The sequence below is a fragment of the Cotesia typhae genome, unplaced genomic scaffold, assembly GCF_013202065.1.
Source record: "Cotesia typhae breed Kobodo isofemale line unplaced genomic scaffold, CoteBio_Ctyphae contig_43, whole genome shotgun sequence".
NCBI classification, from domain to species: Eukaryota; Metazoa; Arthropoda; class Insecta; order Hymenoptera; family Braconidae; genus Cotesia; species Cotesia typhae.
Window position 1 is genome coordinate 176,917 of NW_027423752.1, and position 22,800 is coordinate 199,716.

General features: G+C 27.1%; 2 protein-coding genes and 1 non-coding gene across 9 annotated transcripts in view; 1 reads left to right on the forward strand and 2 right to left on the reverse strand.

Annotated features, from left to right (window-relative positions):
• The window catches only part of LOC141528372 (guided entry of tail-anchored proteins factor 1), an 84,720-nt gene that overhangs the window by 53,658 nt on the left and 8,262 nt on the right, over positions 1-22,800 (forward strand). For 3 of the 4 annotated variants that reach the window (XM_074244402.1, XM_074244404.1, XM_074244403.1), the window contains exon 4: positions 20,044-20,580. The exons of the other annotated variant lie outside the window; for it this stretch is intronic. In XM_074244402.1, the coding sequence (XP_074100503.1) occupies positions 20,044-20,545 (502 nt within the window). In that variant the 3' untranslated portion in view covers positions 20,546-20,580. Of the gene's footprint in view, positions 1-20,043; positions 20,581-22,800 lie in introns of those variants that run through there. 4 annotated transcript variants of the gene reach the window in all.
• Trnah-gug (transfer RNA histidin (anticodon GUG)) lies at positions 1,618-1,689 on the reverse strand. The gene has a single exon. It is a non-coding gene; the product is annotated as a tRNA-His (tRNA).
• Positions 5,413-22,711, reverse strand: LOC141528371 (E3 ubiquitin-protein ligase MARCHF2). 4 transcript variants are annotated; one of them, XM_074244400.1, is made up of 7 exons: positions 22,281-22,711; positions 7,175-7,256; positions 7,021-7,092; positions 6,744-6,933; positions 6,051-6,225; positions 5,769-5,971; positions 5,413-5,683 (listed from the first exon to the last, which is right to left on the reverse strand). In XM_074244400.1, exons 2-7 carry the CDS (start codon positions 7,218-7,220, stop codon positions 5,500-5,502), a joined length of 870 nt encoding a protein of 289 aa, XP_074100501.1. In that variant the 5' UTR covers positions 7,221-7,256; positions 22,281-22,711; the 3' UTR covers positions 5,413-5,499. The 4 variants fall into 4 exon arrangements, with proteins under 4 accessions (XP_074100501.1, XP_074100502.1, XP_074100500.1 ...); XM_074244401.1 differs by lacking the exon at positions 22,281-22,711 and adding an exon at positions 17,144-17,288; XM_074244399.1 differs by lacking the exon at positions 22,281-22,711 and adding an exon at positions 13,432-13,454 and having other exon boundaries at positions 5,781-5,971.

The window sequence follows — 22,800 nt, forward strand, 5'->3', positions numbered from 1 at the left end:
ATTATTTTAGTCACTGAAGATAATTAATTAGTTAATTAATTATTTAATTAGCCAATTAATTCTTTTAATTTTTCAATTTATTGTAGGTAATTTAATTAATAAAAAATTGAACTGTGAAATAAATTCGTTAATTATACGTATATAATTTTAATTCAATGTTTATTATTATTCAGAAATAACTTACGGAACTTACGTCGTTGCTACTTAAATGCTAATTTTCTAATTGAAGGAAATGAAGGAAGAAACATCCGGTGGAACTTATATGTATGTATTTAAGCTCGATGCACAACAGAAGAAATTTATTTTATTATTTTTCAATCAGATTATTTTCTTTTCTTCTTTTAATTAGACCAAGTTCTATTTTTATTCTAAGCTTCAGTGATTATTTTATACAATCATTAAAAAATAACAATGTCAATTAATTTAGTAATATTTGATAATTTTTTCGAATAAATTGTCTATTTTGAATAAGTAATAAAGCATTACATTTTAAATTCGGATAATAAATTTTTTATTATGAATTTTATTAATTTAAAATTCAGATTTTTTTTTCAATTATTAGTATAACTATAGAATTTTTCAATATGAATTTTTTTTGTTAAGCATGTCAAATGAAGATCACTTGATTAAATAAAAAAAAAAAAAAAAAAAAAAAAATATTATTTTTACACACGAAATAATCAATCAATCAATTTTATCTCTGACACAAATTGGAAAATAAATTTAAGAATTTTTTGTCTATGCAATACTAAAAATTTATATTCTAAATTTGGGGTGAAAAGGGAAAGAGAAGGCCATACACATTGAATCAAGTAAATAATTTTGAAAAATTTCATTTTCATAATTTGAGTAAAAAAATTCTTAAACTAAGAAATTTTTCTTGGTTTAAGTAAATTTTACTTAATTCAAGAACTTTTGGTCTTTATCCAAGATTATGAAACTCTTTAAAATTATTTTTTTGGTTCAAGAATTTTTCTCTTGATTCAAGTTAATTTTTTATTCAGTGTAGTAATATAAGGGATAATTTAAACTATTGAAACAAGTTTATTTTTTTTTTTCTTGTATGTGAATTACAATAATAATTTTCATTCAAACGATTACGAGAGATATTATTGTTTAGAATTAAAATTAGCAAAACGTTGTCGATAAAAATTTTATTTCCTGAGCTTTCAAGACTCTGATATATTTTTCACCAAGACGAGAAAATTTTGCAAACACATTATTGTCGGAAACATTAAAAAATATTAACTAACTTTAACATTCAAAATTTCCAAGTTAGCTTATCATTGAAGTATTAGTATTCTCTGTACGTAGTACAAAATTTCATTTCAATTTAAAGTGTAGTAAGTATTACTTATAATGAAACAAAAATACAAAAAAACTCTACAGAGATTTATGCAACTATTCCATTTAAAAATGGTAATAGTTGTAAGAACTTTAAAATTGAGTAATAACAAATTCCAATGATGTTTCTTCTTCTTCAATTGAATTATTCGATAGTTCCAGAGACATCTTTCATCCTGACATTGAAAATAATTCCCAAACGATGGCTAATAGTCTGAAAAATTTTTCTGTCGAATTAAAAAAATAAACTTCCTCTGTGATAATGCAAAGCATTGCTGTGACCAGGATTCGAACCTGGGTTGCTACGGCCACAACGTAGAGTCCTAACCGCTGGACGATCACAGCTAATGGAAGTGTTGGAAACTAGACCATTTTATATCAAATACGCTTTTACTCGGTGCTATACTTACTTTCCCCACCGAAACTCTGTTAAATAACGATTGATTTAATAGTATCGGTGAAAGTTCAAGCGTATCACTTATCTCTTTTCGATGACTTAATATTGAGCGACACAAGTTTCAATGATAACTTTTCTTAGAGCCGAGTTACTTTGTTTCATGTTTAGAAGATGCAATTTTGTTGATAAGGTACGATTTAGGTTTTATTAAACAAAAATTGTATATAATCCGTTTTGAAGCTGCGGATCAGCCAATAAGAGAGTGAAAGAACGGAATGAAAGTATTGATTTTGTCTCCTACTGTGTAGAGACTAGAAGACTTATTTCTGTTCGGAGCAATTCTTGTAAAATCGCATTATTTTTTTGTCAACCTGCGTGTAGTCAATCTAATCGATCTAGATGAAACATGGCTCATTAATAATTGAAGAATTTTTTAATCTTCTTAATATTTAAAAATTATTGCAAATTTTTTAGATACACGGAGAAAAGAAAAAAGGAAAAATTACATGGTAAATATTGATAAAAGCCGCGACAAATTTAAAACTAGAAAAATTGCAGTTCAAAATAACATTTCTAAAATTTTAACTTTGAATCTCAATTTTCACAATTTTGAATGTAATATTTACAATTTACAATGTAATTCTTACAGAATTTATAAAAAAAAACGGTGACATTAGCCGAGTGGTCAAAGGCGCAAGGCTTAGAGAGCACTCCAAGATCTAACTCACCGGTCAGGAGCGGGTTCGAATCCCAAGCTGGTTTTAGAAACCGACGCTAAATGAAAATTAAAAAAAAAAGAATCTGTAATTTTTTCCATTTTCTTTTTTCCGTGTATAATTATTTTTTACTTAAAAAAATATTACAGGCAAGTTATTCAGTGCCCTATTTATTGTTAAAGATTGCTAAATTCTATCCTTTATCAAAAAATAAAAGAATCAAATCAACGTAAAAATGATACGAATGATTTTTCAGTATTGATGTAAAGGTAAAAAAAAAATACATATATTATGACATAAAATAAAATAGTGTAGGGAAAAGATAATACTATCATCGACGATAAATTTTAGAAGCCGACATAAACTTTACCTTGAAATAATTGGTAGTATTTTAGAGAGAAGAAATAAAAATCTAAAAGTGTAGGTGTGTAGTAGAAGAGAGGTACCACATATTTTTACCTTCGATTATACTGAAAAAGACGGTTAGGTGTTATCGTCAATGCACTTTAGGCATCGTGCAGGACATCATGTGCAAATTGAGATGTTTACAACGGATTGAAAGAGAAACCTGAAACGTGACAGCGTTGCAGATGCGCTCGAGTTTCTCCCTAATAAATAAATATACAATAAAACGAACCTTTATAAAAAAAAAATAATAAAACTATTATTGGCCAGTGAGAATTAAAACCATCAAATAAATTATAAAGTATTGCATAAGTCGAATTTGTATCTTGTTCCAAAACAAAAAATTTTTAGACACAATATCTGTGAATTTTGTTTGAAAAAAGTAAAATACTTCGTTAGTGTAAATTTTTCAATTCATCTGAGAGTTTTAATTATTTAATTCGCGAGTTGATTTTTTAATATAAAAATCTAAATATTTTTAAATAAAAAATTAAGAAGATCCGATTTTTCTTAAAAGGCAGTTTAATAAAAGTGCAATCTTAAAAATAGCATTTAGAAAAGATTGATTTCTTCCTGAACGCATGCATAAGTGTGCAATACAGCCTTTGATAACGACTCAATAAAATCTTTAAGTAACACATCCTCTTGTAGCTTAAAATTGTTATTTGTTACTTATTTTTTATAATATATAAATGATTATTTTTATTTTTCATCAGCTCGTAGCTACTCTTTTACGAGTTTCTCCAGAGTATTTAGTATATATATGTATAGATATATTTATAGGCAGTTTTATATAAAAATAAAAAAAAAAGGGGTTAGTTGAGAACCCTTATAATCGTTATATAGCTTATACGATGAGCCAGTTTACATTTTAATGCGCGATAATGCCCAGTATCGTGTATTATAGTACTTGGACGGTTGTCAAGCGTATATCATCGGTGTACCATGACGAGAGAGTTCACTTACCAAAGCCAATTTGAATCCTCTATAATACAACTATACTCTACTCCTTTTATTCCTTATTTTCTCCTCATCACTATATATACCGTACTGCATGTGAACATTTAACATTAACATTACACTCACCTCGGAACATTACAATCCAGCTCCAGGCTTCTATTAAATAAAGTCCGAACTCCATATACTCATGCTTAACTTACTCTGCTCTAACTTAATACTCTACATCTACATCTACATTACTAATTCCCAACTTTACTGCCTTAAGACCAAGACGAAGAATGAGGATGAAGAATCCCTAGACCGGCGATTGTTCCACCCGCAATCGCGCCCAGTCTCCGTGACTGTACGTATCAACCGATCGGTTATTAGTTTATACTTACCCATTTGGAATACCCTATCAACGAAATGTATCATGACACGAAGCTCTAGCTATTCAACAGCCTCAACAATCTTATTTGTACTTTTTTTTTTTTTTTATTCTTACTAAGATTCTATCGCCACAATCACGGGGCCATTAATATTTATAGCTTTGTGAATAATGAAAAAATTTTATGCAAGGTAAAGGACCTAGGTGTTGACCCTGGCCCAGTTTCTGACCTTTTCAAGTTTATTCTAAACAAAAACAACTAAAAATTTTTACCACAACAGAGTTTTTAAAAATACAAAATAGCTGATTTTTTATCTGATGGAAATTATTGATAGATATATGATAAAAAAATTTTGAAGATTAAAAGGGATTAGTTCTACAATATCTAGGCCAAATTTTGTAGGTTTTATATGTTGACTCTTAAATTCTTACCTATTCTAAACAAAGTTATCTATTTTTTTTTTTTTTTTAATCAATAAAGCGTTTAAATGTAAATAGTTATTATAATTATTTATTTTTTTTTTGGTTTTTTTTTAAATAGTAAATTGATATTAAATGTATAATTAAAAAAATAAAAAATATATTGATATTCATGATAATTTTTTTTATTAAAATTATCACGATATCAAAAATGAAGCTTATTAAAAATTTTAACTGGCTGACAAAAACACTGATTTTTTTTTTTTTTAAATAGACTCATATTAATTAAAACATAAATTTTTGCACTTGTAGTGTACTGTACTATTTTAGATATTGACTTTTTTAAAGATATAAGCTCATTCTGATGTTAAACTCATCAAGAGCTTTCATTTGAGTACCCACATGCATTTTGATATATTTTTGATATATACATATATATGATATTTATAAAAAATATGAAAAATTGATGTGGGTACTCAAATGAAAGGTCTTGAAGAGTATAACATCAAGATGAGCTTACATCTTAAAAAATGTCAATAGTTCACAAGATACAGGGTCATTTCTTAATTATGTATCTAGAAATAGAGAATTTTGGAATGCAGCCTAAATACTTATCATAATAAATTGACTATTGGTGAGAATGATATGAAACCTTGAAAAGGTACAACTCCAGGTCAAGATTTTTCCAACGATACTAAATTTAACTATAAAAACCCATTTTAACATGTAAATACACTGGCCACAAAATTTTGCTTATTCTCTTAATAGTGTAAATAATTTTTTTTTAATTTTGGATATACTTTCAACAACTCAATTTTATTAAAAAAAATGTTTTGTACAACTCTTAATTTCCCAGTAAATTAATTTTAAAAAAATATATCAGTGACCATTCAAAACGCCAATTGAAGTAAATCCTCCAGATCTTGCTGTTCTTCGATAATTCGTTGTTCTTCCTGCCTTCTTGCATCGACAACTGCTTGATCATTCTCATCGTGTTCTGTATTTGGATCAGTAGGTAGAAGCCGTACCACAAAATTAGTGCGCCAGAACCTGCGCCAACGTCTTCCATGAAGCCTTGGTTAGAAATTATCAGCAACAACATAAAAATGTAAGAGTCAAAAAATATTCAATAATTAATTAACCGTAAATCGTTAGTCACCTGCTAATATACCTGCCGAGTGTAATTATCCAGCTCCAGTAAGCAACTAAAGTTAACGAGCATGTAGGTAACATCGCAACGATCATCCAGGGTACTTCGTAAAAACCGCTATTTAAAACCATTTTTAACGCTAGCGCACAGATATAAATTGAAAAAAGCGCTAGTGGAGTGGTCACGACTAGGTACAACACATCCAGGATCATCTACGGCAAATTTGTCAGTCAACAATAATTTCCATTTATTTAATGACAGAAGATAATTGATAAATTAAAGAGCAAAAACCTGTCGAGTTGCGATGACCGTGTTGAACCAAATCCAAACACTCTGCAACATTCCATGACGCGGAACTCGCTTTGTTAGATATTTGTAGCCGCACAATTCGCAGCAAGAGTGCCCTGATTCGGTTAACCATCGTTCCAAACACTCAATGTGAACTAAACCTACTGTTCCGCGGCATCTGGATTGAAAATGACAAAAATAAATTGATAAATGTGCATTGATAAAATAATTTATTTAAATCAAGATTTTTCACTTTATTCAACAGGGAAAAAGAAAAAGGAAAAAATTATATTATGATTAGTAATAAGTGTCGCATCAAATTTAAAACTAAAAAAATCATAGTAATGAAGTTAGCAAACAACTGTTAATTTTTTTAATTTTTATAACAAATAAATTACACTGAAAAATTTTCACTAATAATTTTTTTCATTTTTCACATGTGCAATTTTTTTATTAAATTTTTTTCATAATAATTTAATTGCTATAAAATTATAAAAAATTTTTAATAGCTGTTAATTTATTATAATAGCTGAAAAATCACAGCAAGAAATAAAATTTTTTAAATTCAAACGAATAAAATAAATTTTTTTATCATTGTGAAAAGGGGTTTGTTGAGGTTTGCACGGAAGTGACGCTAGATGTTATTAAAATAATAACTATTTGTTTACAGTTTGAGTTGACTGTCTAAGAACGTACTTGCAGGCTGATATCAAAGGCCCCAGGTAAGCGTAGGAAGACAACGTTGATATCTGGCTATCAACTTGTCTTACGCTCGGTGGTGATGGTTGCTTGGGCCATTCCCATATCGGAGGTTGTACACTCGCCGCGGGGAATCCGCCCATATGACAAATCCTACATATATCAGTGGTTGATAGATGTGATTCGTCTACAATTTTTTTTTTTTTTTTTTTTTTTAATAATTAACAATAAGAGTCTATAAATCATAAATTATGTTGGATTATTTAATAATTACTGCGTTCTAAACTCGATAAAATTGATCGTGATCTTGGTATTATGGGTTCATTTTCTGATACGTCAAATCGATCTATTAATTATTGATTATTGATTATTAATTATTATTATTTTGTTTTAATTCAATTAAATTTATAAATAAATGTCATTCTCACCAACCGCTGGAGCGTTCTCCGAATTTTCCAGCTCTGCGTTAGACATCAAGACCAAAGCAAATCTTCCATTCCTCGAACTGTACTATTGACAAAATTTTATAACGAATAATTTTGATTAATTTGTGATAACCTACAAAATTAATTAAACAAAAACAAACAAATTACGAAATAAAAAGTATTTTTTTATTGCTTGTCAATCTGAACATTTTAGGTGGTAAAAAAAAAGAAGTTCGTTTTATTTTTATGTAATAAATAGAGAAGTATTAGATACTCTTCAAATAAATTTCAACAGATAGTTAATTTTTATAGACTTGTTCAAATTTAACGAGTGAATTTTTAAATATAAAATAAATTATAAATTTTTTTAATGTTTAGAAGTTTTTAATGACGTTGAATTTTGTCCACTGATGATATTTTTAACGATATAAGCTCATCCTGGAGTTACACTCATCAAGTCCTTTCATTTGAGTACCCACATCAAATTTTCATATATTTTATATATTTATATATATTATATATATGTATATATGAAAAATATATCAAAAATGCATGTGGGTACTCAAATGAAAGCTCTTGATGATCGTAACATCGGGATGAGCTTATATCTTTAAAAGCGTCAATATTTAAGAAAGTACAGTGCAATTTAACAAAAGTTATTATTTAATAAAGCTAAATTTTATTTATTCATAATTCACAAGTTACATAGTGACTGCAAGGTTGCTAGTTTTATTTAATCTCCAGAATAGTACTTTGTTACTCCATGCACAGAAAAAAAAAATTTTAGAAAAAATTACAATTGTCATATCGTAATCCAGGACCAGAACTTTAAATATCGTACGAAAGTAGTAAAAAATTCGAATTTTTACGATGTTATATCGTAAATTATAAAATGTTACAATTATAATTTTTTTCCTACATAGTTTACCCTAGTTAAAATTTAAGATGTATTACATTTCTAGATCGGACTTTTACCCTACTTACAAGCACACTATGTTAAGTAAGTAGCGTAAGTGTATAAAATTTTGAAATATCGTAGAACCGGAAACTGGTTAGCAGTTATATCCAGGAAATGTCGTGTCATCCCAGTTGGATGTTTCGAAACGCAATTTTAGGTACTTGGCACAAGTTTAACTTATCGGGATTCTGTGGGTGGACTTATCCGTACACATAACATACAACATCAGAACATCACACACTGTGTGTTGTATGCACTTGGTACAGGGGTCTTCAGTAAACCACCAGCTAGCTCTATTCCTCGAGCATTTGATGTTAGATAAATGTATCCACCACCTAGCGTCTAACTGTGATACATTAATATAATTTAGAATTTAGAATCTACAAATATAAATTCATATTCCTGTTCTTGAGCGCTATGATATTCCGGCAATCCCTGTGCCGTACGAGAGTTGTTTCCGGTGTAGCTGTTTCTCTGGGAATTAAATCATTAAGATCAGCTACTAGTGCAAATTTATTAATAGGTAAAGAGGAAGAAAAGAGATGGAAGATAGAGAATGGAGAGAGTAAAGAAAGCAAAAGAAATAAAAAAATAAAAAAAAAAAGAATGAATGAATAGAATAAATAAATAGAAATAGAAAAATAAATATTAATGTTATGGCGAAATCCGTCATCGTCGTACCGTGCCGGACGTTAACCGTCACGGTTTATCAGATTAGACAGCTAGTCCATGCCATTTACTCTCATGTGTACAGCCCAAAACATTAAGAGTTAGATGCTAATTACATTTATGAATTATCGAGAGTCTAATAATAGACGAATTAATTCACGATTCCGCGGTGCCAGAGGAACTTTAACCGCCAAACCTTCAAGTCAATCCAAATTTATATATTATATATTTACGCACACTTGTGCTAACAGATACACTTGTGCTTGAGAAATTCGCGTACCGGAGAAAATACTTCACGGAAACTATACTTAGAAAAATAGAAAAACATTTGTATAAGAAATAAGAATGACAGCTACACTTATCACTCTATAACTCAACTTCTATGTTAATTAAATGGCTCATATAAAATACACCACCAGACATTTGCTTTAAATTTACGTTTTTTTAATTTTCTAATTATTTATTTTCAATTACAAATTATAGTTAAAAATACATTGGAGAAGAGAGTCAGGCAAAGTCAAGACCCCTAGGAAAAAATTAACTTTGTAATCTCAAGTGCACTGAATCTTTATTTTTTCACTTCTATTTCGAGAAAATAAACAAAATCATCTGCTATAGGAAAAAATTTTTTTAGTTGACAAAAAAAAAGTGGTCTGGAAAGTAATTCGATTTTTTTTTTTTTTTTTTTTTTTTAAGTTGATGAATTTGAAAATATTGATGACTTACGAGCTGAAAAATTTAACAATTGTTGAAAAAGGCTATTATACTTAAATATTTAAATCGGAAAATCTTTTAGATAAATTAGCCAATTTTAATAAGATTTAGAAAAGTAATTTGATGGTTATTTAAAAAAAATTCTTCTTGCTATTCTTCAATTGTAATATAACGATCCAGAATATCTGTACATAATTAAACTCCGGAACTATTTTCACGTCAGATAAACATAATAGAAAAACAAGAAATATTAAAAAAGTCTACGACAAAAATTTTTATGATTGTAACTAAAATTTTATTATTGCATTCTTTTTATAAAGTGAGAGAAAAAATTTCTTTTGAAAACCAAGCCATGTTGTACTTAGAAATTTTTTTGTTGAAAATTTTTAACAATTTTATTTCTCAGGTGAAAAAATGAAAATTTTTCTTGAAGTAATTTTTTTATTTAAAAGTTTTCTAAATTTCGGAAAAAAACAATTTCTTCTTAATATCTTAATTGTTTTTCATATATCTAAAACTGTTTTTTTCTATTTCGAAAGTTTCTGCGAGAAAAATTGTTATTTCTTCAGCTAAGAATTTAAATTGTTTAAAATCTCCAATAAATTAATTTTTTGTCACAACAAATACCTATTTAAAAAAAAAAAAATTTTTTTTCTGTGTAAATTTTGGCTGCTCTGAGAAGTCTACCTTCATTTCGGCTGCGAAATATTTTTTTTTGCATAAAGCTTCAGTTCTTATTTATTTCTAAAATAATTTTCTACAAGACTTTTTTGTAGCAAGTATAGAATTTTGCACCTAGAATTTCTTCATTGACCACCCCACAAAATTAAAAATACTTAATAACTTTTTTCTCAACTATCATAACCTTCTATAGACGTAAAATACTTATAAATTTCTCAAATGCAAAGCGAATCACAACTTTTAATAAAACAAACAACGTTAACTATATCAAAAAAATTTTTTTAGCTTTTTATAAAAAAAAAACACAATATTATTGCTGAAAGACAGGTGCCAAGACAAATTGAATTTTCTACCTTTCTCTTTAACTCTTAATGCCTATATCTCTTTCTAATTTTACATTAACCCCGCTGAACAGAAGCAGCATCAGCACCGCAGTACTACTGTTGCAAGAGAAGCTATTTATGCCAGGTGGCTTGCCATTTACCCACGACATTTTTGGTTCAAGATTAATTAAACGCAACTGGAAATAGTTACACACTGAAAATACACAGAATAAGCCTGTGGTAACCCTCGTTGATTCTTCAGGTCTCTCTTACCATTCGCAAGAACTTTTGCTGTATATAACTCTCAGAATGGAACTTATACTACATACTATCCTCCTAAATACACACGAGTCACCTAGCACACGTGATGTCGATCTTCGCTCATACATTAACCCTCAAGAACAGTTAAATAAATCAAAACAAAATCAAATCAAAATGCATCGCAGTTGCTGCACCGTAAGAGCTACATTTGTGTGTTGTTAAATTCATTTACACTAAATGATACATCAACTCTACTCCTAGCAAACATTCCACCTAGATCATTCTTAGAATTAAAGTGACCGAGACTAGTCAACCAGTCACAGACACTCTCCAAGGCTTGGGTCACGTTCAACTGAATGGATCTAGGCTCATTCATGATCAATTCAATATAACGTATAATAAACCACTTAGCTCTAAATTACTTTCATACTCGAAACAATAATTAATTTTCTGACACCCTTTTTGGCTTAAATAATTCAAGCCTTCTTTCAAAAAAGGGTTTCTATAAATCAAGCCGAAAAAAATTTTTTTTTAATCATTATGAACTGAAACAAGACTCTAAGTCATATTTGACTGCTGCATAGAGAGGTTTTGAACATGAAAAAAATTCATGGAACATAAAGTCTAAGACAGAAGTTACTAAAAACCCTTAGGGCTGAGACTTTCACTAACAGATTTTTTTTTTTCCATCACTTACACTCGTGTTGGATTTATAGTATATAATACATTCTCAACACCTGTCAACGTTGTCTTTTGTAGCCATTGAGGATATGTCGAGTTTCGTCTTGTCGTTCGATGCACCCGGGTTATCTATAAATAACACTACCGAAAATATAATGAAGGTTTTATGGTTGTCATTGTCGTAAATTTTTAATACTAAGAGAATAAGTAAAAATAGTTGAGAGAATCGTTAAAAAAAAACTTGAAACGTTTATAAACATAAAATAGAGCTGAAAATTTTGGGTTGTAAAATTAGTAATTGTTTAATTAGTTAGAAAAAAAAATTAAGCTTTCTTTAATTAATCCGTGAAAAAAATCAATCTATTTATAAATTAAATTTTTGAATATTAAACAATTGGGAAGGATATAAAAATCTTTATTTTTGAATTTTTATCACATATTTAATGAGAAGCTAAAAATAATTTAGGATGGATACAATTTATACACTTTTACGTAAATCAGAAAAAAAAGAAAATAAGGTAGTTTGATTTTAAGACTTGTTACATGTTAAGTAAATAGTTCCGCGATATTCATTAGGTGGCGAAAGGTAGTTTAACGTTTTCTACGAAATTAAGAAATGACCTTGTATCTTGAGAACTATTGACATTTTTAATAATTTAAGCTCACCCCAACATTGCACTTATTAGGACCTTTCATTTGAGTACCCGTATGCATTTTTGATATATTTTTCATATATACATATATATAATATATATAAATATATGAAAAAATTATGTGGGTACTCAAATGAAAGGTCTTGATGAGTGTAACATCGGGATGAGCTTGAATCTTTAAAAATGTCAATAATTAAGAAATGACCTTGTATTTAAGGAAGAAAAATATTTAAAAATTGTAAGGAGAAAAATATTTTGATTTTAAGAAATTTATTGCTTTTTATATAAATACTTTTATTCCTATCCTATATAAACCATCTATCAATCTAGCATAATCATTAATCTATAAAAAAAAAAATAACAATCTATAAATGGCACATAAGATGAGCATTTAATATAAGCTCGCTCGGTTCCCCTTGGCCCTAAATTTAACCCGCTAAAATCCAAGTTATCTTTTATGACTTTATTTCTTAAAATTTAATAAAAGACCTTGAAATCAGACTTTTTCCCTATGCTGTTGCTGGTGACATCAACACATAGACGGCAGATGTTGGCTAAAAATGTTAACTATAACACACACTCATATTACTAACGTAAATAGTGTTTGAACGACACCGAGACGTCTAACTGTCTGGTAGTTTGCAAAAATAGGATTGTACAGTGTGGGTTTACTTGGGGGCAAAGCGCGACGTAAATTGTACAAACTCCACAACAAGTATATACAAAGGTATCCCCCCGAAATTCCAGAGTCTCAAGATCCGTGAAGATGAAGAGTATGAAACTATATATATTATAAATGTCACTATGACAGTTTATACACTCCTACGTACACTGTTAACGAGTGTAAAATGATAAATAGAATTCATAAAATATATTGTAGAAGATATACGGACAAGAGATTGATCTTACATATGCACGTGCATCTACGAATTGGTTTTTTATTTTTCATTTTATTTTTTTTTTTTTTTGATTTTGATTCACTTTGCGTTAATTTTATTTTATTTTGTTTTTTTATCCATGCGTTAAAATTCTGTGCATTTCTTGCAAGTAAACTTTGTTTCCTCTCGTTAAATTTGAGTAGGTAAAATTTATCATATCAAGGAATGCTTTATACCATGAAAGAATGTTAAGATATTCGCTGATGTATATAATACCTTAGCCACGTGCTCAAAAGCGTTTGACGAATGATTATTGATTATGTGTTTATTTATTTATTTATTTATTTATTAGTATAAACCGTAATTGATTTATATGCAGAATATGAATCGATTCAGTATTCACATATGTATACAAATATATAATATATATTTAATATTGTACCTTAGGGTTTATAAGCATGCTCGATGAACTCTTGAGAACATAGTGAGTTGTCACGTGTATCCATCACTTCCGTTTAGTATCCATTTGTCTCTCGTTGCATGTCCGAGTATAAAACTCGCTTTGCTAATAAAACCTTATACGTTTAGATTAAACTCACCTTACCTTGCCTTGTTTGTTGTATGTTGTGTGTTTGTAAGCATGGGAAGAAAAGGTGAGTTGACGTTGTACATATCGAAATTAAACTGATGCGACCAACAACCGGACGTGTAAATACTATTCCACTACTTCTAGATTCAAATTATTTTATATGTTTGGTTTATATCAAACTAACGATCTCACATGAAAATAAACAAACAATTCATACTAGCAACCTTGCAGTCACTATGTGACTGCTGGGACTTGTGAACTATAAAAAATAAAAATTTTGTTTTGTTAAATAATAAATTTTTTTAAATTGCACTGTAATTTATTAACTAATGATGTTTTTAAGGATATAAGCTCATCTTGATGTTACACTCATCAAGAGCTTTCATTTAAATACCCACATGCATTTTTGATATATATATATATATATATATATATATATATATATATATATATATATATATATATATATATATATATATATATATATATATATATATATATATATATCTTCAAAAATGTCAATAATTAAGAAATGACCTTGTATTTTGAGAACTATTGACATTTTTGAAGATATAAGCTCATCCTGATGTTACACTTATCGAGATCTTTCATTTGAGTACCTACATCAATTTTTCATATATTTTATATATTTATATATATCATATATATGTATATATGAAAAATATATCAAAAATGCATGTGTGTACTCAAATGAAAGCTCTTGATGAGTGTAACATCGGGATGAGCTTATATCTTTAAAAATGGCACCAGACAAAATACAAGGTAATTTCTTAATTATTGGCATTTTTAAAGATACAGACTCATCCCGATATTACACTCATCGAGACCTATTATTTAAGTACCCACATGGCAATTTTCATATATTTTATATATGTGGTATTTGTGAAATATATAAATATATGAAATATATGAAAAATTGATGTGGGTACTCAAATGAAAGGTCTCGATGAGTGTAATGTCAGGGTGAGCTTATATCTTCAAGAATGTCAATATTTTACAAGATACAAGGCCATTTCAGTTTTGGATATAATGAAATTATGAGAAAAATGGATTGACTTGTAGAAATATAACAAATTTTTGGAAAAAAGAATAGTTTCTTACAGCGTATCTGTGTATTAAATTTTACTTTTTTGGATAAAAAAACTTTGACATAGGCTTTAATAAATAAATTTTCTTCGAATATTGAACAAATAACTTTCAAAAAAAATTTTTTACTCTCCATTCGTATAGAAAGTAGCTTTTTAATCGAAATAAACTGTGACGATGTATGTTTCTTCAGCCTAGGACCTTCAAGAGGCAAAGAGATAATCACGCCAGACCACAAGTACGCAACATCTTCCCACGAATAAATTTTTTTCCTCTATTTCCTAAAGGACAAAACTGCTCGGCACTTAAAGATAATAGTACCTGACATATCCCATCTTTAAAATGGTAAAAAATCCCATCTGTTTGTCTAATGAATAAAATAAAAATCAGGAATATTAACTATAATGACGCATCATAAATTATTTTTCAATTCTGTTGAGCACAAATAAAAAAATTAAAGATTTTATTAAAATACACACATTGTTTGTTTGTTTTTGAATTCTAATAGCGAGAAGTGTCATGTCACAATACAAAGAATAATCAACTAGATAAAATAAACTTGACAGCACGCAATCATCACGATGATTACAATAATTACCACGGCGACGTGTCCCGAGGTTACAAGAACGCGTTTAGCAACTTTTCTTGTGTCCAATGAAAAAGAGATTGGATTGGATATATATCTCGGGTCTTGTATAGTAGATACCTACACCGATATAAAAGCGTTTGGCGGTGAGCTACAGAATGCATTCTATATCTGTTTGTATCATCACCCAATGTCCATTTTTCATCAACGGGCGTTTATCTGGATCTTGGCTTTGATTATAGATACCAACTGTACGCCGGATATATCTATACAAACAGGGATTTTGAAACAGGAGAGGCTTGACGAGACAAGACGTGCTATATCTAGGATTAACTTTTTTATTATTTGTTTACCATCAATCTTATCAGTGGGTATGAAAATTAACTGGTTCGAAGATTATAATTCTCTTGATGACATTTATAAAAAAAATTAAAAAAATATACATAACAAATTACTTAATCCAAGATGAATATTTTCTTTTAAATTTTACACTTGTTGAAAGATAATCAGTTTTCTTAATTCTAAAAATTAACTCGGGAATCAATTAATTTAAAAATTAAAAATAAAAATAGAAAAAATGAGAATACATCTTGAAGATATGATATATATTTTCTGTGATAAAAAAAGAATTGATTTTTATTCTTAAATTTAAGAAATGCCGACAAGACATATCCCGTATTATGTGATTTCTATTTCAACTGAACGGGTTCAAATTTTTTTGGCCTCTTTTCAGTTAAATTTTTTTCTAGTCGTCACGCTCGCGATCGCGGACAAATCGATCCCTTTTGGCGTCAGATTTCGCTCCACCTCCTTCACTCATGTTCGCATTCATACGAGGTTTCTTCATGCGCCGAATTGTGTTAAAAAGTGAAATGTAATAAAGAGAAATGAAATGAAGAATACGTTAAATAAGCAACTTAAAATTCTTAGCGGTATGATGACGGCTAGGAAGCAAACGACTAAGTCGTCAATCTATTTTTGAGTTAAAAAAATAAATAATAATTACTAAAGTATAAGAATTTCGAAAATTGTTCAAAAATTTTAAATTAAAATTTATAAAGAAGATTAACAATTTATTTATCATCATCAAAAAATATTTAGATTTATTTTTTTAATTTTAAATTAATAAATTAAGTAGTGAAAAAAAATTTTTTTAAGTTGATAATACAAAACATACTACTAAGAAAGATCAGAGATACCGCGGAAGAAAAAAATTGCGGACGCTTATGGATATGGTAGACGAGACATTTTTTTTTATTGTGACTCGGGATTATGTCTAATGTCATTTGAGGTGCAGTGAGGTTTAATTAATATCATACTTTATTTTTAAAAAAATTTAATTTTAATACAGACTAGGGTGAAACTAATCCTACAAAAAAATCTTGGCTAATAATTTTTTTATTTAAATAATTTAATTTGTGCCAAAGCAACAGATGGTATATTTTACATAAAAAAGAAAAATTTATTCGAATCAAGTAAATAATTTTAAACAAATTCATCTTCTTGATTTGAGTAGAAAAATTTTTATTATGCATTGAAAAATTTTTTAAGCTGATCCTGATGTCTTGCTCATCCAGACCTTTCATTTGAGTACCCACACGATTTTTTTTTCATATATTTTATATATATGATATTCCTCATATTTGTGAAATATATAAAATATATGAAAAAAATCGTATGGGTATTCAAATGAAAGGTCTCGGTCAGTGTAACCCCAAGATGAGCTTATATCGTTAAAAATATCATCAGGAGACAAAATACAACGTCATTTCTTTATTATTAAGATTTTTAAAGATATAATTGACTAATATTTTGTAGTAATATTTATTCCTTGACTCCAAAAGTTTAAATTTAATAAAGTTCTTGTAATACCTTTTTTGTTTGACCCTAAAATTAGATGCACTTATCCCGTAAGAATTTCAGCGGAACATTATTATTGTTATTAGAGCATCGTAGCATCTTTATAAACTGTTAAGAAACAAGAATAGACCTAGATGAAAATAAAGGAGCGTGTAAAGTGAAACAGAGCTTAAGATAGCTAAAACTTATTCTTATTCTTTAATTATTATAATTATATATAAAATAAAATAAAATTTACGGCACAAAGCAACACACTACAGTAGGTGACTGACAAACGTCGCTAATGACACTGGGGATAACTACCTATAATAATAACAACTGTCTCTCCAAGTTATAATTTATAATTCCTAGAAAATTATTGAATTATACCCGAGATAATTATTTAATGTTTTGCGTGAAGCGCACGCAAACTTCACCGTGATAACTTTCGAATGATTTATTATCAATTAAAGCTTTTTTTTTTTTCATTTTATTTGTTATTTTCATCGCTTTTATTTTTAATTCTAATTATTAATCCTTTATTGTTCAAGAAGTTAGTGAAATTTGAATAAAAACTCAATATGTAATTATTTAATTTTAAATTATTTAATTACAAAAATAACTCGAGTAATTTGACGGAAAATGCAACAAAACAAAATAAATGAGTACGTAGGATTCGCATTCCACGAAGTAGATTAGCAGAACGGAATGTCTTTCTCCAGCTTTTGCAGACATAATCTCTCAGATTATTCGTAAAGTTATTCACAGATTTTCAAGCATTTAATGCCTTTTTTAACATTTTGGTTGGTGTAAAAATCGTTCGAATATTTTTAAAAATAAATTAAAAACTTCAAGGTAGACTCATATTTTTATAAATTTCGATTGAAATTAAAAAAAATAAAAATTTATAAAATATTTTATACTTAAATTATAAAACTAATTTTTTTATTAAATAAATTTTCGCTCTATTAAACCTGAAAAAAAAATTTTTGTTGATTATTGGTTACATAGGATTGAATTTGTATACCTGCAATATTTTTATCACTTAAGACTCAAAAATGTAAATTTCAATTGCGATAACTATAAAAATAAAGAATGATAGTGCATATGTACTTCAATTATATTCCGAGTTGAATATAATATGTAAATTAACAATAAATATATTAGTAATTTTCAGGATGTTTGCGAACCTTGAAAGAGCAACAACGTCAAGGCCAAATAAAACTTGTACAATACAATAATCTCGAGTTGGTTTTTTCAGTAAGCCTGTACTTAACTGTGGGCTGTGAAATGTGTAATGTACGTTGGTAAAATAGTTAGACTCTCTTTAAATTCGCAGGCAACGTGCACTGTCATTGCACATTTTACACTGCACATCCAAAGATCTCAGGAATGTAAATAAGAAGTCACAAATAAGCAAAGTGTGCAAATAAGTAAACACACGCGTACTCTTAAACTTTTCTTCAACCGCTTTATTATTATCTTCACTAATTCTTACCTTTTATTATTTTACTTTTTAACTTCTATTTCTATCCCCGAGTAATATATTCTTTCGACTTTAATTGCTTAATAGATTCTTTGGGTGTTTAATTAGCATGAGAATTTTAACGGATATTTACACCGAATTTACAGCATTTATTAAAGTTAACATTCTTCGATTTTGTAAAATAATAAAATTACTTTTATTATTACAATTTTTACGTCATTTTTTTTTATTATTGACATTTTTCAGGATATAAGCTCATCCTGATGGTACGCTCATTGAGAACTTTCATTTGAGTACCCACATGATTTTTTTGATATATTTTACATATATATGATATTTCTCATATTTGTAAAATATATAAAATATATGAAAAAAATCGTGTGGGTATTCAAATGAAAGGTCTTGATAAGTGTAACTCCAGGATGAGCTTACATCGTTAAAAATGTCATCAGGAGACAAAATACAACGTCATTTCTTTATTATTGACATTTTTTACGTCATAAATAAATGAAAATAAATTTAGCAGATATTTAATAATTTTTAGAATTTTTTTTAACAATTAAATTATGGCAAAAAAAATTGACATTTAGAAATTTTAAAAAATTAAAAATCCAATTTTTTAAAAATCATTTTTTGGAATTAATTTATTTGTTTAGTAAAATTTAAAAATTCTCTAGTGACTGCTAACTTTAATGTCAATTTGATTCCACAGAAATTCAAAGTCTTATTTAAACTTTTCCATTAAAAAATATTTCAATTTTTAAAATTCACTTAAAATTTTTAAAATCAGTAATTTGTATATTTAAAACTAGTTGTCTATTTTCACGGGCAATTATTGAACTAATCCATGAAAAATATATAAAGTTTAACCTGTAAATTTTAAGTCAGTCATGTTTAGGTTATAACCTAAAAATGTCAAAATAAACACGACATGTAAATACAAAACATTAAACATTATTTATTTAATTATTTACTCTGAATAAGTTATTTTACTGGTAAATATTCAAACTTTTTATTTATTTATAAATTTATTGAAAAAATATAATTATTAGCTTATAAGATAAGATGTGTATTTAATTTTTTTTTTTTAATTTAATAATACTAAAATTAACAGAAATCAAAAAATTCTTGAAATTTTTATAAAAAATCAATTATTGTAAAAAAAATTTTTTTTAAAATTCGCACTTATAATTTTTTAATTTTTTTAACAAATAAATTATAGCAAAAAAATTTATTTGTAGAAATTTTAATAAATTAAAAATGCAATTTTTTTAAAATAATATTTTTGTTACAAAAAATTAAAAAATTATCAAGTGACAGCTTACTTTAATGGCATGCTAAATTTTTTTTATCATGAAAATTTTTGTTATAAAAATCTATAAAATTTTTAGATGTCTGTTAAATTCAGTATTTATTTAAATTTATAAAATAATTTTATTTGTTCCAGGGAAGTTAAAAAAATGAACAATTTATTAATTATATCAACTGGAATCTGTTTGTTCGCACAAGCAATACCGGTATTAATAAAGTCCATAATATCATGGATGTATGCGGAAAGTCCGAGCGAAGTGGCAATTAGAAATGAAATGCAACAATTAGAGCAAGAAATGGCAAGCATATCGATGGTCGACGAGTTTGCAAAGTACACCAGAGTCCAACGCCGGCACACATTATTGAAAAAAAATTACGCCTATGGTATGATGGCCCGAGTGTCTACTAGAAACAAAATTCAAATATTTTTTATTTATTTTGCAAAATTATTTAATGGAATTGCGGTGGCAATTTTGCTTTATTTCTGGAGAAATGAGCCAGTTATTGTTTTACCTAAAGGTACACTCTGGCCAATTAATATTATTTTAAGCTGGCCAGGAATTTACAATGATTCTATTTCATTATTTATGTGGATGGGTATTACCACTTTTGTATTGTCTAAATCATTTGTTTCTTAAATTAGTAAAATAAAATTTTCAGACGTTTCACCATTTTTAGGATTTTTTTTTAATATTATCAAAATTAGCCGACATTTTTAATTTTTTTAATTATTTTTAATTATTGAATTAAAATTAAATAATATTTTTAAAAAATTCCACTTTTGTGCAATAATTTTTTAAATAAAAAAAATTCTAAAAATTTTTGGATGTCGGCTAACTTAATTTTCATCAAAAAAATTCTTACAAAAAAATAAAAATTCTACATTTAGAAAAGTGCAATTTTTTATAAACATTTTTTTCATCAAAAAAATTGATACAAAAAAAAATAAAAATTCCACATTTATAAAAATGCAATTTTCTTAAAAATATTTTTTTGGTTTTAATGAAAAGAAATTTTAAATGTCTACTGATGTTAGGATCGTTTATTAATTTATTTATTTATTTAAAGAATAATGAAATAAATAAATAAAAAATGCAATTTTTTTAAAAAAATTTTTCTGAAAAAAAATTTTTTTTTTTAATAAAATAAAAAAAAAAAGTGACTGCTAAATTTAATATGAAAATTAATTTAGCAGATATTTGACAAGTCTTAGAACTTCTGATACTTTTCATTTTGATAATTGAATTGAATTTAATTTAAGTTTAAATTTAACTTAATTTAATTCAATTTTATTTTATTATATTTTTCTGGTTCACTTGTTTAAATTTAACTTGTTTAATAAAAACACTCGCAATTGATTATTATAAACAAGTAAATAAAGTGATTGTAAACATTGTAATGTTGTGGAAAACTTGCAGCAGACTTGAATAAATAATTTAAACGACACTAAAAACCGTCGCCGTTGTAAATTCTCGTGTCTTGTATACTGACCAATAATTTTTCCTTTCATCTTACCGTACTTTAGTTTTTGGTTTACTGCTTCTGGAACATATCCAATCATATATACACACAAATATACTGGTGTATATCTTAATGTTAATGAAAAATCAAAAAAAAATTTTTCCTAAATTTAACAAACTTTTTTTTATTTTTTTCAGTTATACCTATATTCTTAATTATTTTTTATAATTTTTTATTTATACTGAGAAAAAAAAAATTTTTCTACTGAAAATAATAAATTTCGAGCGTTTTGACGGGAAGGTACCATTCAAAAACCAGCAGGAAATTATACTGATAGTATAATTGTACATTACACTTATAATTATCATTTATACTTATGTTCAAGTGTTAAAGATTAAAATTACTTCTTCTGTAAGTATCTTCATCCTTGCTATCTATTTTCTTCACTAAAATGGAAAAAATAAAAAATTATATTTATAACATACTAGCAACCTTGCAGTCACTATGTGACTGTTGGGACTTATAAACTTTAAATAAATAAAATTTTGCTTTATTAAATAATAAATTTTGTTAAATTGCACTTTAATTTCTTAACTATTGACATTTTTAAAAATATAAGCTCATCTCGATGTTACACTCATCAAGAGCTTTCATTTGAGTACCCACATGCATTTTTGATATATTTTTCATATATACATATATATAAATATATAAAATATATAAATATATGAAAAATTGATGTGGGTACTCAAATGAAAGGTCTTGATGAGTGTAACATCGGGATGAGCTTATATCTCCAAAAATGTCAATATTTCACAAGATACAAGGTAATTTCTTAACTTTATCATATAAATACACTGCTCACAAAACTCACTTATTTCTCTTAATAATATAAATTATAAAATTTCTTACCTCAATTATAAAATAAAAAAATAATAACCTTAGAGTTCACGAGACTAGAAAATTTATCGAATGCGCCAATCTGGCGCCAATTCATGTTACGCCTTGTCCACATAAGTACACAAATAAAATATGCATATAAACATCCACACACTTGACATATGTATTACGAATAAATAATTATATACACCTATAAAATAAAAATCCACCCTCACGTATCCTAGATGACGATGAATATAAATTGAATTAAATTTTTTATCTTCACCTCATGTCTTAATTGCGACAATCCATTCAACTTTAAATTTATTTCAATTACTCACGTTCCACAGATAAATTATTAATACAAAACAATTACAATAATCAAAGATTAATTAAACACATAATGTAAATATTAATTAAACAATTAGTAGGCGTTATTTTTTTTATAACTTTTATTTAATTAAAAAAACAGCAAAAAAATTTTTAATTTTTTTTTTCTTAATTATTATCTTATATACCTTAAATTTATAATAATAATAATAATAATTATTAT

Bases quoted from the DNA above. Each gene is read 5' to 3' on its own strand.
- LOC141528371 (XM_074244398.1), bottom strand. The intron at 6,934-7,020 runs GTAATTATTAAA...AAAAAATTGTAG, and splicing joins TTTATCGAGTTTAGAACGCA to ACGAATCACATCTATCAACC. The intron at 5,972-6,050 runs GTTTTTGCTCTT...AATTTGCCGTAG, and splicing joins CGGTCATCGCAACTCGACAG to ATGATCCTGGATGTGTTGTA.